Source organism: Taeniopygia guttata, chromosome 2, assembly GCF_048771995.1.
Source record: "Taeniopygia guttata chromosome 2, bTaeGut7.mat, whole genome shotgun sequence".
NCBI classification, from domain to species: domain Eukaryota; kingdom Metazoa; phylum Chordata; class Aves; order Passeriformes; family Estrildidae; genus Taeniopygia; species Taeniopygia guttata.
In genome coordinates this window covers 16588210-16607393 of record NC_133026.1, presented here as the reverse complement: position 1 = coordinate 16607393, position 19184 = coordinate 16588210, and the positions used below count along the sequence as shown (strand labels likewise).

The following is a 19184-nucleotide window of genomic DNA, read 5'->3' as shown; positions in this document are numbered from 1 at the left end:
GCGGGGCGGCGGCGGCGGCGGCCCGGAAGCTCTTTGTGCTGCCGCCGCTTCCGGGGCGGCTCGGCCCGGTCGGCGCGGCCGCGGGGCGGACATTTCCCGGAGCGGAGCCGCGGCGCCTCCTCAGCCGCCGGCGGCCACAGCGGGCGGGCTCCTGCGGCTGGGCTGGGAGGCGGAAGAGGCGCCTGCGGCCGCCGCCGGCCCCGCCGGCAGGATGTTTTCCTTCTCCACCGTGCAGCCCCAGGTGAGGGCTGGCGGCGCTCCGGCCCGGTGCCGTGCGTGGTTCTCTGCGCGCCGGGGCCGCTCTCCGGTGGGCTCGCTCCGTGTCCGGGGGGAGGCGCTCGGAAGGCCCGGGGGGTGCGGTGGCAGCGGGAGGAGCCGAGTTCCTGCCGGCCGCGCTCCGGGGCTTTGGGCGTCAGCGCGGAGAGTAGCGGGCGGGGACCACGGCGGTGCGGGGTCCGCATGAAGGAAAAAGAATCGTAAATGGAGGAGCGGGGAAAGTACAGTAAAAGCTTCTAAAGAGTAAAAGCATCATGAAACGACAAAATAGGGCTTTTTAATGTCTATTTTTGTGGCAGAAGCAAGGGATGGTGACGTGTGTTACTACAGCTAAACTGTGCTGTTAATTTTAACGGGTTGTTGTGAAAGCCAGGAGGAAATTACTCCGAAGAGTTAGTGGAGGGAAAACCGTCGGTAATTTGTTAACACAGAACAGTCCGAACGCAATCGGGAAGGCACCTTTAATTAGGCCGTGAGTCTGATGGGTCTGGTGAGTTTTATGGACTTTGATCTTAACCAGTGGTTTCGCTTTTATTTTTAAGTGTTGTATTAGTATGTGATAGTCAGTTAACACGATAGTATTTGATTGTTCTTTCCACACGTGGAGAATGTGTTCAAAGCTTTCGTTAGAGTACTGAAATGGAAGGATTTGTATGTTTGTAGGAAGGTGTCATTTCACCAGAGTTTGGTTAGTGGTTGGGATGTTGGCTTTGACCTCTAGAGGCTTTATGGTTTTACCACAAACTCTTGAGTCTAATTACAATTTTGGACAATTAATTATGAGGCAATTTTCATGTCTCATAGCATTGTCTCTTTTGATCTTCTGTCTAGTCAACACAAAGATGGTAGTCCTTACAGGAGGACGTTCATAGGCATACCCAATTGTACTTCAAACAGGAATTGCAATCAGGGATCATTCCAGTAGCCAGCGTTGTGTCCCAGCTCCTTCCTAGTGACCTGTACTGAGTTTGAGGAGGTTTGGAACTGCTGGGGTTGTTTGTCCCATATGTTCACAAGAGATGTCAAGAGGAGGAGCCCTGATAGGTGGTGCAGCTTGGCTTCTGTACTGATTCATGAGGTGGAGTTGGCTGAATGCTGATCTGCACATTTGACTGTGTGCTTTACATAGTTTCATTTTGATCCTTAAGCTGAAAGTGTGATCCCAAGGAGGAAAATGTGAAGGCAACATTTGGAAATGGATTATAATAATGCAAGAAGAAGTACAAATAATTCAAGTTATAGAAGTATTGCTTTAGAGATGAAAATAAGAGTTTCTCATGTGTCATTTATGCTTAAACTTTCCTTTTTTCTCTTTAAAAAGAGATATCAGCTAACACTGTGATGTTGAAGATCATGTGGTTTATAATTAAGTCCTCAGTTAAAAGGCAGTGTACAAGAGATGCTATGATAAGTTAGAGTTTGGAACATAAGTATATTTAAATAGTTTAAACAAGCTCAAGTCCTTACCTAATTTTTTTCCAGGCTACTGTTCCTCTGAGTCACCTTATCAATGCCTTTCATTCACCAAAAAACTCCACAACTTCTGCCAGCAAAGCGTCCAAACAGCCTGTCCAGAGGGACACCTCCCCAGAGCATGATCCTCAGAAGAGTGAGGTACAAAAAACTTTTTGAAAAAGTGATGGTTTAACTGATATTAAAATCTGAATAATATCAGTTTAAGTGAATGTAATATTTGACTAGTCTGTAAAATAATGTAATATGACTAAACAAAACAGGCTGTTAACATGTAGAATGTATCCTTTTGGCAGAACTGCGGTCAGTCAGTGTTTTGCCAGTAAGGATTCTACAAAAATACATTTAATTTAAAAATGAGTTGGTACTTGTCTCGGTAGTACTTTGCAAATGAGGAACTGATTTGTTTTATTTCCAGTTTAATGGTGCCTTCTTTAAAGTAACAAAAAGTTTTTTGTTAATAAACCCTATAGTACCTTTTTATTTGAATTCTAGCAAGGTTTGTGTCATTATTGCTTGTGAGAAAATGGGGACTGTAACTTAAGATGTGTTGAAGGTTTTTGAGAGATTAAGTGGCATGGTTTCATGTTTGGTTTTATTTTTCTGTTAAAATATCTTTCATTATCATTGGGTATTTCTTGCTTTTGACATTGAAAATTAAAACAGTGCCAAGTAGTATTAGAAACTGCCACTTCTCTTTCAACTAAATTCTTACAAGTTTTGTAACTAAAGCACTTTTTTGGGAGAAAAACCATGGAATTGCTCAGTAACTGCAGAACCGTGGAAATCAGCATGGCTTGTACTGCTCACCACTATGTTGTGATTCCATTGTTAGGTTTTTGTTGGGTTTTTTGGTTTGGTTGATTTGGTTTTTTCAGTCTGTATTTGCTTTTTGGGCTACTGGGAATTTTTTTCCCTAGGGTGATCTTACGTAAATTTTTAACATTAATTTCTGTTTTGCAGTCTGTATTTAAAAATTTAAGAGATCTGGGATTGTCTGATTTGAAAGCTAACCAGTTCAGAGAGTTGGTGAACAGGCTGCTTCCTGGCTACTGTACAGAAAGCAAAGTCTCCTCGCAGTGGCACACGTCATATGTCTCTGCTCAGTCCTTCTTTGAAAATAAGCATGGTATGTTTGAGTGAAGTATTTGTGCGAGTTGAATTATAAAGGTGAATACAGTTATTCGTTAGTTTAATCTCTTGTGCTGTAGATAATTTTTAGTTAAGAGTATTTAATAAAGAGTATTAATGTATTTTTTGTTGTATATAGCTTGTCTCTGTAAACTTGAGAAATTTAGAAAATTCAATTAATTATTTCTTTGGATTTCAAGTTGGTTGCTGTTAAACTTTTCTGAACTCAGCTCTAATACAAGTGCATTTCTCTTAATGATGAACCTGAGCTGTGAATATTTCCTCCAGTTTGTTTCATCAAGTCGTTAGATTTTGCTAATCTACTTATGTCACAAACATCTCCAGTTTACATTTTTATCAATTTTTTACTTGAAGGAATGTGACACAGAGATACTAATTAGAAAGGAATTCAAGGTAGCAAACTGTTAACAGTCCGTGTAGAAATAAACAAGAAATAAAACAAGAGTAGTTCCTTGCAGTGAAGATGTTTTGTTGGAATTAGTCTGAAATGAAGGAAGACCATTGCAGTTGCCTAAGAATCTATTAGAAAAAGAAGTATATAGCTGGCATTTGAGATACTGTCTATATCGTACTGCATTAGAAGGAAGGAGTGTAAGGAATAATATTGCAGGGCTGCTATTAGAGAAAAAAATATTAAATTGCATTGTGTTGTGAGATACAAAAAGATAGCTCAGAGACATTGCCTGAAAGCAAACAAATACTTGGAAATGCTTCAAAGCTTTGATAGATGGTAATTTGTTTAATTATAGGTGCCTGGAGTACTACAGTAAAATAGAATTAATTTTTTTTAAACTAAAAAAAATCAAACTGTGCATGAAGTAATGTTGAGTTGCCATTTAAGGTGGGGTATATTTACACTTTGTTGTATCTTTTTTGCAGGTTTTGTGGATGTTTTCAGTGCTTTACGCTCATCTTGTTTGTACGGACAACATCCTAACCCCCTCCATAATTTCTGTTCAGATGTTCGGTGTTGGCCAGGTATAAACATTAAACTACCCTGGTTTTAATATCTACAGAATTTGTCTATTCTGGAAAAGTATTTTTGGATTTTTCATAGAGGCATGAAATACCAGGAAGCTTCCAGGAGAAACTTAGGTTTATCATGAAGTTATTTTTTACACTTGAATAAAAGTTATTTTTTACATTTGAGTAGTGTATTTCCAGAATTTAGTAATCATCACGTTGTTCCAAGATGTCAGTATTTGTGGATCATAATCTCAAAAGACCACAGAAGAACTGACTATTTTTGAATCAGTAAATATGTTGAATTCAGTACTCAACCAGATGAATTTTCTGAAGGGTTTGGTGACTGGTGGCATTAGTGAAAACATAATGAATAGTTCAGGTACTGTCATAAATTCAGTTCTTCTAATGCTACCTCTAGGTATATCTGTGTTTGTATCCTGTGGCAAGGAGAAATGCTGACAACAAGAAGATAGCCCAGTAATGGGTCATAAGGATTTTATATAGGGGGAAGCTGAAGGTTCTGAGGTTTTAGCTAAATTGAATAGAATAAAAGGCAAAGCATGATCCAACTGGATGCTATTGGAGCCATATCAGTTACCCTTCTCACATACACCTCAAAGAAGAGACAACAATCCCAAGTAAAAGGAAATAAAATAAAACCAGTTTGAAAGTTTTCACAATGCGAATGGTTAAGTTCTGAAACAGATTGTCTGGAGAAGTTTGGTTATCTTAATCCTTGGAGATTTTCAGAACTGAGCTGGACACAGTCCAGTGCTACCAGATCAAATGCTAGACCTTTGTTGAGCAGGGCTCAAGGGTCAACTGCAGAAGTTCTTTTTATCTGGTGGTGTTTTAGAATAAGGAAAAGCTCAGTGAAACCAATCTAATTGACTGGTGTTGGTGTTTATTTTAAAGTATATTAATAAAAGAAGAAAAATGTTTTTTGCTTGTGGTAAAATGTCCATCACAAGGTTTCTGGTGTGGGGGGAGAGAACTTAAGAGTGCTGTAAGGTCACTGTGATTAAATGGTCTCATTTCTTTTGTCACTTACAAAGTTAACAGTACACTGAAGCCATTCCAGATCTTCTCAGGCATCTTACCAGCAGAACTCACAAAGCATTATTCCCATCCTTATGGATTTGCTTCTGAATGTTTCATCTTTGTCAGCCTGCCTGGATTTAATTGTCTGAATATCTCCTCTTCCCTGAGTTGACCAATTAGCTATAATTTATGAAATGAACCTAGATTATTTTAACATGAAAATTTATGTGAAACAGAAGTTTGCTTGCAAGGTCAGATGACACAGTTCGTGATCCATTTACAATACAGTGGATATGTTGGGAAGATTATATTCCATATTCTTTCATATAGTAGTTTTGGAAATTTCTTAAGACTTTGTTTTGTTTGTTTGTTGGTAGTAGTGATTAGGTTTTAACTTCTATTTATTCTTACTACATAAAGTTTATGTACAGACACGGAACTTTAAGACTCTGAGATCAAGAGCAAGACGTCTGCAGTCAACATCTGATCAATTCACAGAAACAAAAAGTTCACTTTCTTCAGTTTTGAAGGTAAATACAAGTAACATTAAGTTATTTTGGGCTTACTCAAACCATCTCTTTATCTTGAATAAACCTTCAAAATTTTCCAAGGGTGTTTTCTTTCACTAGCATAAAAACATTTCTTAATTCTAAAACTTGAGCTAGTGGCAGTGTATTGTTTTTTCTTATTAATGCATGTTGTTTCATATATCACCAATAATAAGGTTATTGAATTTTTAGGAGAGCAGTTTCAGCATATAACTATGGTTTTAACTCTAGAAATTAAATTCTTTATTTTCTGTTTCTAAAACAGACTATAAACTAACAATAGCTTCAAGTCAAAGGATTGATTTCTTTAAGCAGAAATACAGCTAATTTAACATACGAGAATGTGTTTTCAAGTCATCAGATAATTATCCAAAGCAGTAACGAAACCAAGTTAACCTTGGTACTGTTTGCTTCTAATTGCTGATTGTACAGAAGTCAGGCTAATTAACTAAGGCTTTTCATTTTACTATAAGTGTAAATTATCTTTGAACTCTTCCCTTCTTCTGGGCATGTATGGTTTATTTAATCTGTGGACCAGGTGTACTGTGGATGAAGATAAAACCAGAGCTAGCCCCATGCAGTGCTGCTCTGAAATTTGACAGGGCTTATGAGGTGCATTTGCTTAAGCCCCATCAAAACAATACTTGCAAAGATATTTTGCAATTGGAAATAAAGTAAGAAGCTTAAGCTAGTAAGTCCCACTGAATGCAGTGCACAAAGCTGGCTTTGTACACATCTGTCATACGCTGTGTTTTCAATTTGGAACTGGATCCAGGAGGGCTCCAAAACTGATTTGCTCAGCAAAAATGGGAGTGCCTGTGCTCAAACCATGGGGATTCCACACTTGAGCTACTGGCCTGTACCCTCTCACTAATCCAGCAGCACATGAATTATATGCTGTTGTAATTTTTCTTTTCCTATCACCCATGTTAGCCAGGTGGTAAGTTAACTGTTTATGAAAACTTGGTGTATGCTAACACTGCTTTGGAAAACATTGCAGGGTTTTATCCTTAGAAAGCGACGAATTGATGTTGAAAACTTAGACACACTAATGAAAACAAAAAACATCCCGGAGGCACACCAGGATGCTTTTAAAACTGGTTTTGCAGAAGGCTTTTTGAAAGCACAGGTATTCCTGCAAAAAACACTTGGTAAGTTGTTTTAAGTTACATATCTTGTCTTTGCAATAAGAAAGTAGTTTATTTTAGCCCATGTTAAATATGTTTTTATTTTCTTTTACAGATTCCTTAAGAAGATCACGTTTGCTTTCTTTCTTTCTCTTCGTTCTTTGTTTTTATCTTGCTATATATTCATCATTTTTACCTGGGAAAGGTTCCTTTTCTGATGCTGGTTAGTTAACTTTTTTCCTACACTGTTTCACTTGCATTGTTTCTTCCAGCAGGTTTAGCATAAATGAAATATGTTTTGACATTATGGTTGGTTTTTATTAGTACACTGAAAAGTTATCCTAAGAGTTATTTACTGCTTCTGGCTACAGCCTTGCAGATGACAGTATGGCAAAGCATTTATGAAGACAAAAATGTTCTGTGTCAGTATAATTACTTTATTTCTTTTGGTGAAGCAGTTACTTGGAACAAGAGAAGTCAGACTGGTAACCAGTTATGTATTTGATTTTCAATTTAGATATGTGTTATCTAAACCAGTTGTAGGCAAGATGGTTTGAATTTTCAATCTGTAATCACAGCCTAGTTCATAGCAACTAGGATCTTGCGTTGCTGAATTGCCATCTTGAGAAACCTACTGTGAACAGTGGAACAATCAAAAGGCTGAGCTAACATAACTAGAGACATTCAACTTGATGTTAAGTTACCACCTGAGTCTTAAGAAATTTAGGATATGTATAGAAACATTGAGGGATAAGTTCTGGCTTTGTGTACATGTTTCTGGATGAAGAGTTTTCTGTACTATATGTGACTAAAAAGCGTATCACTGAATTAATTGCAGATAAAGATTTTTTTTTGAAACGTAAATCTTATTCCTGCTGGACAGTTGTAAATAAACACATGCCCTGTCAAAAGGGCAGGTGTAAAGTCAGTGTCTTACTGGCATGTGTTCAGGTGCAGCACCCAGTCTTGCAGTGAAATGACTTTGTGTGTAAATCTGTTGTTCGTCATCTGCTGTTTGCTCTTAGTACGCTTTCGAACATCAAGTATCTTTGATGCAGCAGTTGATCCAATCCAGTTGAAAAATGTCACCTTCGAACATGTTAAAGGGGTAAGATCAAAAGTAAAATGTGTGTAAGTTTCTTGTATTAAGTAATCATTGAGTCTGCTTAACTAATCATTGTGAATGTCTTAGTGTATTCAAGAAATTTCTTTGTATGAGGTGAAGCTGTATATGCATTGACCACTCCAAGGTGAAGGAAGGTTTTAACCACTCTTTTTCTACTTTGTTTTTGTGGCATTTAATACCTTATAAAAGGTGCACTATACTTGTTGAGTAACATTTTTAAAGACTATAATAGCAAATGGCAGGCCATAAATATCAATATTAATCTACCTTTTGCAGAAGTTAATTGACATATGAAGATAATGATGCCATTTGATTGTTTCTGAGTGCCATCTCGTTCAGGCAGTGTTATTGGGACAGGAGACATGGAGATTCCCAGAAAGAAGTGGGCATGTCACTGCTGATGGGATACCTCTGTTTTTTCTGTTCAATTGTTCTTTGACTATTAATGGCAAAATGAAGACCCCCATCTTTCCTTCCCCTTGGACAAATAGATAGAATTAATCTCTTTTTAATTACTAAGACTAATATCTTGATGTAGAATTTTTGATTTTGCGTTTATTTCTTTGGTCACACCTGGTCTTGAACTGTTTGGTTGTTCCTTCAGTGTTACTAAGTTTAATGTTTGCTTAGTCCTGCAAACAGTTTTAGGATACGTAGAATTAAATATTGGTATCCACACAAATTCTGTGCTACACTTTATCATTTTCTGTTTGTATTTTTGATCAATACACAATTAGGGACTTAATCTCTAATACAAAACTTACCTGCAAAAACATGCAGGATTTTAGAAATACTTAGTAATATTCGTGGCATATTTTTCATGTATAGGTTGAAGAAGCTAAGCAGGAATTGCAAGAAGTTGTGGAATTTCTGAAAAACCCACACAAATTTACTGTATTAGGAGGTAAACTTCCAAAAGGTAAGAATAATTGCTCAGCAGAAGTGGAAAACCTAGGTAGCCATAGCTGTGAGCATGTTCTGTACTGAGTGACTGCTTTACACCCTAGTTTTTTACTATTTCTTCATGTATTAAGCAAATTAAAATTTTTGGGTTTAGACAAAATTTACTGTGCCTTCTTCAGTTGTTGAACTAATAAGCAGTAGTCTTTTGTCCTGTAAAGCAGGGGAGTTTATTAACTGAACTCTTAAAAGGCCTTTATTTCTTCCTTATGGCTTTTAGTAGCTTTAGTGCTTGCTAACTGCTTTAGATAATTCAGAAACAAATGTTTTCATGTAAAAGGATGATAAGGATCATAGTGGAAATCCACATAAATCTGAAATGTGTAGACCTGAGAAATCTGTTTCCTGTTAGTGCTCTACAGTGTTTAAAGACAGTTACTTGGAAGGATTAAATTTAAAAAAAAAGATTCCACAGAAACAGCCAGGAAAATGTCAGTTTAAAGCAAACACTGTTAGGGATTCAGCTGCTAAACTCAACAGTAAATCAACAGAATACTTCAGGCTTCTGTTTTGATGGTCTTACAAGTCTTTGTTGTTGTTTAAATATGGATCAAATTGTATTTAGATTTGTTCCAGGAAGCTCCTTCAGACTGGCAGTAATGAGCAGTACCTGAAATGGGATCTTAACAGCTTTTGGGAGCCAAGTGTACATTATTTCTTCTAATGCATGGAAGAAACTACTCATTTAGGAAGACTGTGTGGATGTGGTAGTTTTGTTGGGGTTTTTTGTTTATCTTCTAGGCATTTTGTTAGTCGGACCCCCTGGTACTGGCAAGACGCTTCTTGCACGGGCTGTGGCTGGTGAAGCTGACGTTCCGTTTTATTACGCGTCCGGGTCAGAGTTCGACGAGATGTTTGTTGGTGTGGGAGCCAGTCGCATCCGAAGCCTGTTCAGTAAGTTCAGTATTCCTGGGTTTGAAATCATTTCACATGTAAGATTAAGTATTCGGTGTTGTTTACGTGGCATGATTACGTACAGTTCTGGTTACTGAAAAGTAGTAAATAATAAATAAAGCTTTAATTGTGTAGGTAAATGTCACAATTCTGTGAGCATCAGTTAACTGTATAATCTTCCTAACCATCCCATGAAATTATAGCTAAACTTATAAATGATTTTACAATGGTCCCAGAGAGAAGTAGTAACTTAATTAGAAAGGTCATGTTCTATAAACTAAATTGAATATTTGAAATTGTAACTTACTTATTCATACATAAATTGTAGTAAATTTTAACTGCAAAGTTAAGATAAAAAAATTTTGTTAACCTCAGTTACTGCCATCATATTTAGATTTTTTTTTTACTCTGAATTAAAGCTTTATGACATCATGGTATGGCAATAAGCTGAGTTTTCCTTTCTCAGAATAAAGGGCATGATAACAAAACTTGCAAAACTAATGTTTAGATTTATAACTTTCACAGAAGAGACTTCCTATTTTAAGTGAAAATATTGGGGAGGAGAAAATCCAGTTTCCCTCTTAAATGGAAGATTGATAGGGTCAAATATATACAATGTACAAATTAGTTTGCATTTGTAGAAAAATGTGGATGGGGTGCAAATATAATACACGTAGTACCTTAAAAATGCATTTCCTTCTGTTGACCACAGAAGTGTAGATGCCTGACGGGTATGTTAATATTAATGTTACAGGTATGGCTGGGGGGTTGAGATGATTGCATCCTGGTATGCATGTACCAATTGATGGTCTTCATGTTTATTACGGCATTTTTATTTCATGTTTTAATACCTGTAAACTTGAGTGTGAAACCTTCACTGTAAAATAACAAGCAAGTTCTATTAAAGCAAGTTAGTGTTGAGACCCATCACATTTCATATTGTTTTTATTTAATAGGGAAATACTCTCTACCCAAGCCTATAAAATAAATTCTTGTAAGAAGTTCATATAAAATATGACAATTTAATAGTTTATTTTACCAGTGATTTCTTGTAGCATGATAAGTATAAGCTGGTGAGGAAATATATATTTGAAATGGCAAGATAAAGAGAACCAAGGCACTATTTCCTTTTTTTTAGGCTAAAAGCAAGACAGTTTTTGTGATGTCTAATAGAACACTTTATAATCCAAGAATAACAGACAGTAGCATCCTGAGCTACCTGATAGACTCTGTTCCTTTGTGTGGTTCAAGGTTCCTTCTGCTATTTTCCTTTTGTCAGGGGAAGCAAAAGCAAATGCACCTTGTGTTATTTTCATTGATGAATTGGACTCTGTTGGTGGGAAGAGAATTGAATCTCCAATGCACCCCTATTCAAGACAGACCATTAACCAACTCCTTGCTGAAATGGATGGGTAAATATATGAATTCTGAGGGCACGGAAGGTGCTTGACTGACTGGTATTTTGGATATGTGGGTGAACTTTTTCTTCTTGACGGCTTTGAAGTTTTTTGTAATTTTTTGTAATGCTTTTAAAGATATATATTTAATATGCTTTTATGGCTATTTTCTAATACTGCAAATAGTAGCATTAATGGACTTACTGTAAAGAATATAGGCACTTTTTCACAATAGCTGCTGTTTATTTTAAATAATTTCTCAGGTTTTTAGCTTGGTTATATATCTATAGGGAGAAGCTCAACACTGAGATTAGACCATGTTTTTAACCAGTTGCTGGGTTAAACATGTTCATTCTTGGATCACATGTTGTAGTGTGAAAGCATGTTTTTTACTGGCAGTGAGGTCAGTAGCGGTGGTTATTGACAAAACAGTAAATTCTGTGTACATAAAAAAATAATTCACACCTTGTTTTTCATACAGCTTTAAACCAAATGAAGGTGTGGTTATTATCGGTGCTACAAACTTCCCTGAAGCACTAGACAAGTGAGTATAATGCATTGCTTGTTTTATAAACCATGTAGTAAAAAAACCCTGCAACAAAACCAAAGTTGCTTGTGATAATCTTCAAATATTACAGTGTCATAGCTGGAGTTTTCCCTCTTAAAAAGGATTGTATTGACTGTTTTTTTGGCATTTAATAGGTTGCAGAGTTAATTATGGAGAAATAATTAATAAGTTTCTAAACATTTGACATTTCTGGAAGTTTTTCAGCTAAACTGATAAGCTGCATTCCTTGTTCACAATGCAAAATTTTCAAATGCAAAAAACCCTTTGAAATTAGTTGTCAATAAATACCTTTCATCTGTCTTTTTACAAGCAGATAAGAAAAACATATTCTTTGCATATGTGTAGATATCTTTAGAAACAGCAATGGATTTTTGTTCCTTGATATACATTAGTAAGTTTACTGGAGCATTTTTGAGTCAGTGTACCAAATTGTCATTTCCCTTAGTGCCCTAATACGTCCTGGTCGCTTTGATATGCAAGTTACTGTTCCCAAGCCTGATGTAAGAGGTCGCACAGAAATTCTGAAGTGGTACCTTAATAAAATCAAGTATGACCCATGTAAGTAAATATTTTACTGTAGTATCTTTTTATGTAAAAGTTTTTACGCTGGATCAACCCCCTCATGTTAGTCCTTTGTTCTATCAGCAATTGTGGCTTTACTGCATCAATAAAGAACACAAAAATTGTCTCATATGTCATGATTCTCTCTAGTCCCTAAGAGTTCATAGTGTCTTGAGAATTAGGCTTAATTTCTTTTAAAACTGGTTTGGTTTTTTTTTGTTTTGTTTAGTACATAATTTTTAATAGCATGATTCTTGCTTAAAATTTCAGGAGCAATATGGACTCTAATAAACAAAAGGATTTTGTTTTGGTTTGTTTTTTTTTCTTTCTCTACAGCTGTTGATCCAGAAATAATTGCACGAGGCACAGTAGGATTTTCTGGAGCAGAGCTTGAAAATCTGGTAAATCAAGCTGCCTTAAAGGCAGCTGTTGATGGAAAAGATATGGTAACCATGAAAGAACTAGAATTCTCCAAGGACAAAATTCTAATGGGTAGGATTTTATACAAAAGACATTCTTGTATATTACAATACACAGATATAATACCTTTTCTTGTGTGATATGGACTTTAACAGGGGAGTAGAGAAGTTTTTATGGTGGTGTTTTTTGGATTGTTGCACTGTGGCTTTTTTTGGTTGGTTTCTTTTTCTTGTTTTTGTTTGGTTTGGTTTTTTTATAGTGGGGTTGGGGGAGGGATTTCTTTGTTTGTTTGGATTTTTTTAACAAATAAGGTTTCCTATTATTTATTTTTGAATAGAACCTTTTGAGACTAGACAGTAGTATGCAAAATCTAGTGTGGAATACATTCTTTAAAATTTCTTGCCATTTTTAAAGTTAAAAATGCTGCATGTCATACTTCAGCCTGGAGGGAGACACAGGCTTGATCTTATCCTTCCCCTACCTATGACCAGAAACCTGAAGCTTCTGTTTAACTTCTCATGTGGTAGCACAAATCTTAAACCTTTTAGACATAATCACTATAAATATGGTCTGTTCATGCTCGAGAGAAGAAATGGAGTTTTCTCAGATACTTAGACTGCATTTTAAATCTACTACTTTAAAAGCAGCTTGTCTGTTGAATATGTTTGGGTCCATTTTTTAGACATTAAAATCTGACCAATAAACATTTTGCACTTAAGTGTTAGTTCCCTTTGGTCACATGCTGTTCCTTGGCTGCTTTGTGCTCTGTTTGTGTTTATGTAATGTGTGGCTTGTGGTGGCCAGCTGTACAAAAAGGTTAATTTAATGTTCCTCTGTTTAAGGACCTGAGCGTAGAAGTGTAGAAATTGATGAGAAGAACAAAACCATCACAGCTTACCACGAGTCTGGACATGCTATCATTGCCTATTACACCAAGGATGCGATGCCAATCAACAAGGCCACAATCATGACACGAGGAACAACACTGGGACACGTGAGTGTTTCTTCATCCATTTTTTAGTATTTAAAAATACTGTTCAGTTTTTTAATACTTCTTTATTTAGTGTTATTTTTTTGTTGTTGTTTTGGTGGTGTAGAGGAATTTGTAATTATGCTATTTGCTTTGATTATGTTAATAAATATTGTAGTCTGTTGAAATAGTTGTGAGCAATCTCTTGGAAAACCCAAGGTCATCTTTTCTATGTGATAAAAAGCTTTATTTCTTCATTTTTTAATAAATTACTGTGCACTGGTATAACAGTTCCCATGTACAAGGAAAGAGAAATATAAGTAAGCTTGATTCTGCTGCAGTTGAAATAGCACCCAACAGCAAAATTTTGAAGAACGTCTAAAGGACTTGTAGATAGAAACTCAGCTGTACTTTTAACACAGACATCCTTTATCAGCTTGTTCTTTGTCCAGTTTGCCATTTTTAAGTTTCATTGGTTGCCCATCTTGTTTTTTGCATAGATATCCATACGTTTTTCTATTTTGCCTTTATCTAAAAAGCATTTGAACAGAAAAATATTTTAATTATGTCTCTTCCAGTTGAACTTTTTCAAGTTAAATGTGTTCAGTTAATGAAAACCATCGGTCTGAGTCTTATGGGCAAGTTGATTTGTTCTGTTTTTTCTGGCAGTAGGTGTAAGTTAGGTCTGCTGACATTGATGGGGTGCTCAGGGTCTGCTGAGGCTGTTTCAGTGGTTCCACTGAGCACCTCCAAGCAATCCTGATGAATGCATATCCTAGAGGCAGGCCAGAGCATGCAAAGTGTTACAAAATCCTTATCTGCTTCAGATACAAACAAAAATATTTTTGAGATTACTTCAGTACTTGTTTTTGTTACCTGACCACAGATCTGTATCTTACAGGTATCTTTACTCCCAGAAAATGACAGATGGAGTGAAACTAGATCCCAATTGCTCGCACAGATGGATGTCTGTATGGGAGGAAGAGTAGCAGAAGAGCTCATATTTGGAAGTGATCACATCACAACAGGTCAGCTAATTGGTAGTTAAGAGTTTTTGATGAAGGGTGTGGACTGGCGTGTTTAGTGTGGTTTCAGTAACGTAACTTAGATCTGTTTGCTCTTTAGGTGCTTCCAGTGATTTTGACAATGCTACTAAAATTGCAAAACTGATGGTGACTCGATTTGGAATGAGTGAGAAGGTAGTATTATCAATCCTTTAGTATTTATATGGAGCAAAACCAAGTTCTGTTCTCTAGCTAAGGCCTATTTGTCTGTCAGTGATCTCTGAGATCACAAAAAGAGTAAGCCTTATGACCTGGTCTGCTATAGAGAGCTCAACTAGAAAACCTGTGTATTCGACAGTTTAAAAATCTACCTTGCAGGATTTTCACTTCAAAATTGCCTTGAAAGTTACTAATATCTTCAGGAAATAGTTATAATTAAGCCAGACATTTTGGGATTGAGGATAATTCTGAGTCTGGGAGGACAAGGAGGGTAACAAGAGTGAGTTTTCTAGACTTTCTTTAGAAGCTTCTTTAATAATGTTGATTGTCCATCAAGTATTAGTAGTCTAGGCATTTTGTTCTGGTTTTTAAGTTAAGAAAGCAGCTAATTAGGATCTGTACTGTGACCTATTGAAACAAAATTCTGCAGTAACTACATAGTTGATGAATAGGCTTCTTGTTTTGCCTCTACTTAGAGCTCTTCAGCAGGCATTTGACTCATGATTTTGTTTGCATGCAGAAGCAGTGGGTGCTGAATCGGATAGAGAGTTTTATGTGTATGACTGCAACAGTAGCAAGATATTTTTGTTGTTGTTTAGCTTGGTGTTATGACCTACACTGATACGGGGAAAGTCAGCCCTGAAACCCAGTCTGCAATTGAACAGGAAGTGAGGACGCTTCTACGGGTAAGAGCCTCTCCCCCTCCACTCATACTTCTGAGATGAATTGAACACCTGCTTGATTGATTAATTAATTTAAGTAATGTATACCAGTTGAAAATAGACAGGTGGACGGAAGTATTCCCAAGCATTTAATGTAGCTGCAACTTTGAATCTCTGCATGTCAAAACTTGTTGGTGATTGTCATGCACAAGTAGTGTAAATCAAGTTGGTGGTGTGGGGCTCTTTAATATACTCTTTAACACTTTTCTTATATTTGGTCAGGATTTGTGATTTTCCTATTCAATTCACAGGAAAAGTATGGCTACAGATTGGTTTAGAACAGATGTGGATGTTTTATGTTACTTTCACATTTCATAACTCCCAAGATAGGTAATTTTGTATAAAATCACAGGAATGGCCGTATCAGAACAGAGTGTTGCCTCCACTATCCTCTTCCTCACAGTGAGCAGTGTCAGGTGCTTAGGGAAATTTCTAACATTTGCTAATCACTGAACTTCCTGATCACTCTTCTGGTAATCTGATTTAGTTTGGTACAGGCAGGAGAATTAATTGTATCATAACATTTCAATGAGTTACACTTCTGCTGTAGTTGTTTTTGAACTGACTTGGCCTTGTGAGAACTACCAGGGTAGAACTAAAAGTTGAAGCTGGTAATGCTGGCAGTGCACATCTACTGATGACTTTCAGTACCTGGTAGCTTTCAGCTTTCTAAAACTACATAGTGTTTTGGGTTTTATAAATACTTTAAAATGAGGAAAAATCTGTGAATGCTGTAGCTTTGCTCATAGTTCAAAAAAAATTGTTATAACAATCAGGAAATTTTCAAATCTAGTAAGTCTTTTCTAAGTCATGCGTAACAATACTAAGGTTTGTCTCAGGACTTTGCTTTTAGCCCTACTTGTGCAAAATGCACAGATGGCATAAAGTATTTGGTGCTTTTCATTAATGATGCCAGCTGTATTTTAAAGCTTTGTGAATCAGGAGCTGTGCTAGCTTTGAAATGTAGGGCACAATTTTAAATGTTTGTCTCATGTTGTATTTACCTGGAAACAATTTTTAAAGTGGAATCTTGCTGTTGTTTTTGTTGTAAAGTCTTAAAATCTCCTTCTACATGTTCCAAATTAGGACTCCTATGAGCGAGCGAAGAACATCCTGAAGACTCATGCAAAAGAACACAAGAATTTAGCAGAAGCTCTATTGAAATATGAGACTTTGGATGCCAAAGAAATCCAAATTGTTTTAGAGGGGAAAAAACTAGAAGTAAGATGATAACTTCTGGGATATGTAACTGATATTTGAAGAATGTACATCTAGCAATGCAGTAGTCTTACGCAGCATAGCCTTTTTTTCTCTTCCTGATGTGTGTATGGCATTAGTGTCACTTTAATATTAGTCTGTCTCTTGTGAGCTTCTGTTACTCATCTATTTGTTGTGTCTCATCAGAATAAGACACAAAATAAAGCAAGTTCCTCATTCTCTGCTCCTTATACTCTTCGCACAAGAAGTTATTCAGAAAGATAAATCTCAGGGTTGAATTCAGCATTTTGATTCAATCAAATGTGTTGAAGCTGAGCAGAAAAACATGCAGATCCACTGGTGTGTGTTGGCACAGCTTCCTGGGCCATGCTGCTACATGTGTATTTGAAGTGATACCTCACAGTATGTGCTCTGGGATGTTATGGAGAGTGACAGATTGAGATGTAAAGCAATAGTATGTCATATAGCTATTGCTCATACTCTGCTTGAGGTTAGAGACCACTATTAAAGACTTCTTATTTAGAAATGTAAGAAAACATTTCAAAGAATGAACAAGCTACATTGTGGGAGCACCATGCTACACAAAAATGTTAGTGGTCATGTGTCCAGTAGTCTTGGGGTTAAAATACACACACGTATGGCTGGGAGAGAAATTGCGAAAACAAGAGGCTAAATATGTCTAAGCCTCTTTGGACCATGTTTTGGGTAGAACCATAGCAGGGATAAGAGAAATACCCGTGACCTCTGATGTGCTGCTGACAAGTTTCTTAAAATTTTTATTACTGCAGTAGACAGATGACAGTGCTTTGATGACAGTGCTTTTACACTGCTGGAGATTCTACAGAACTAGTTTCTGTTAATACTATGTACGGTGTTTGATAATCCAACAGATAATGTCTTCGAAGAGGACAGCATTGCTCACTGAATAGTAATTCAGAAAATTTTTGAAGCATGTGTTGTTTCAAATAACATTCCCAGTTCTACTCTGTGGTAGAAGTAGGGAAATAAAACCATTTTTTTCAACCCTTACAGAAACCTTGGGAAATTCTAAGAAAATACAAAAAAGGTTTTGAAAACAAGACTAGTTTCCAGTCAAGTGGAAGTGATGACTAGCAATTATATGCCAGTATTCCTCTGATCTCATGGAACTGGATTTTAGGAATAACACATCTTGATCATAATCCTGTACCATCAGTTGTAGTGTTGTGGGATTACAAGCTTCTGTTGCAATGAGGGCATATTAATGTTGAGGGTTACCATACTTGGACATTAAAATAGTCGGGTTGGTGCCAAGAAATGTGAATGGAGACTGGTAGCTACACCTAAAACTAGAAGTAACATAGTATTAGAATTTTCTGAGTGTAATGCTTGATTATAACCTAGTTTTTTAGTAAGAGCACATGCTTTTTTTTTTTTTTTCCCCTTTTAAGACAAGATCAACTTTCTTTTTGCCTGTTTTGTCAGCTTCTTATAGTGGTATCCTGCTCAGCGTGGGAGAACTTCCAAATATTATAAAATGGTATAGGAAATGTCTAGGCTGACTAGTTACAGTTGTACATGTATTTTGGAAATATGCCAACAGAAACAAATATACTGCATATTTGACATCTGTTTTTGGAGTAATAAAGGTTAATTTTAATTATGCACATTGGTTTTCTTATTATTCACTATAAATTGCTATAAAATGTAATACCAAGTTCCCTAGTATGTAAATTGAGGTGTATAAAACATTTGAAATTGTAAATAAATTTAAGAATTATGGCAAAATTGCACTCTAAGTGAGATTTCTAGGGAATGTTCTCCCTAGAAATTCACACATTTTTTCAATTGCTGCTTCAGTTGTGGGACTTGGAAGGGATTTTTTCCAGCTAAGTAATGTGAATTTACATTTAAGAGAAGCAAAAAAACTTTTTCTTGTTTGAAGTTACTAAAACCTGTATTGAATGATCTTGTTTAGGGGGTAAGTTCTTGAAGTCCAACTTTTCTTACTCAAAAACTTCTTGCTGTATGCATAGGATAGCATCAAAAAGGAAAAAAAATAGTGATGTATCATTGGGTCATGAAAGATTATTACAAGATCAGCCATAAAGTGTAAAGGGTAGTTTTGCTTTCTGGCCAATTTAACAGCACAAGTATTACTGAAGAGTTGACTGTCATTCCTAGTTGGTTTTGTGTGTGTAACGTATTCCAAGAAACTTGTCTGTTGAGGCATTGGATTTGATGGCTGGTGCTCTTGGGAACACCTGGGATCTGGAATTTCTCCTTTCATATTGGGCAGAGATAGGAGAGCACTGGATTGGGTTTGTGTGGCAGGTTTTTTGTAGTGAGGAGGCTACATGGGTGGCATCTGGGAGAAGATGCCAGAAGCTTCCCTGTGTCCAGCAGAGCACTGCCAGACAGCTCTAGGAGGACCTGCTCCTGTCCAAGGCTGAGCCCATCAGCTGCAGTGGTAAAGCCTCTGGGACAACACTCTTAAAGAAGGGGAAGAAGCTCTGCCTGAGAGCAATTGCAGCCAAAGAGAGAGGAGTATGTGAGAGAAACA

At 36.7% G+C, this 19184-nt stretch overlaps 1 protein-coding gene across 2 annotated transcripts; it reads left to right on the top strand.

Annotated features, from left to right (window-relative positions):
* Positions 1-29: 29 nt before the first annotated feature.
* Positions 30-18288, top strand: YME1L1 (YME1 like 1 ATPase). Of its 2 annotated transcripts, none has more exons than XM_002188180.7 (19): positions 30-241; positions 1759-1890; positions 2713-2878; positions 3781-3879; positions 5329-5438; positions 6457-6607; positions 6699-6806; positions 7609-7691; positions 8538-8628; positions 9411-9563; positions 10843-10975; positions 11442-11504; positions 11974-12086; positions 12426-12581; positions 13352-13503; positions 14381-14507; positions 14605-14678; positions 15302-15388; positions 16511-18288. In XM_002188180.7, the coding sequence occupies exons 1-19, from the start codon at positions 212-214 to the stop codon at positions 16652-16654; spliced, it is 2172 nt and encodes a 723-aa protein (XP_002188216.5). In that variant the 5' UTR covers positions 30-211; the 3' UTR covers positions 16655-18288. The 2 variants fall into 2 exon arrangements, with proteins under 2 accessions (XP_002188216.5, XP_072781514.1); XM_072925413.1 differs by lacking the exon at positions 30-241 and adding an exon at positions 743-766.
* Positions 18289-19184: the final 896 nt, after the last annotated feature.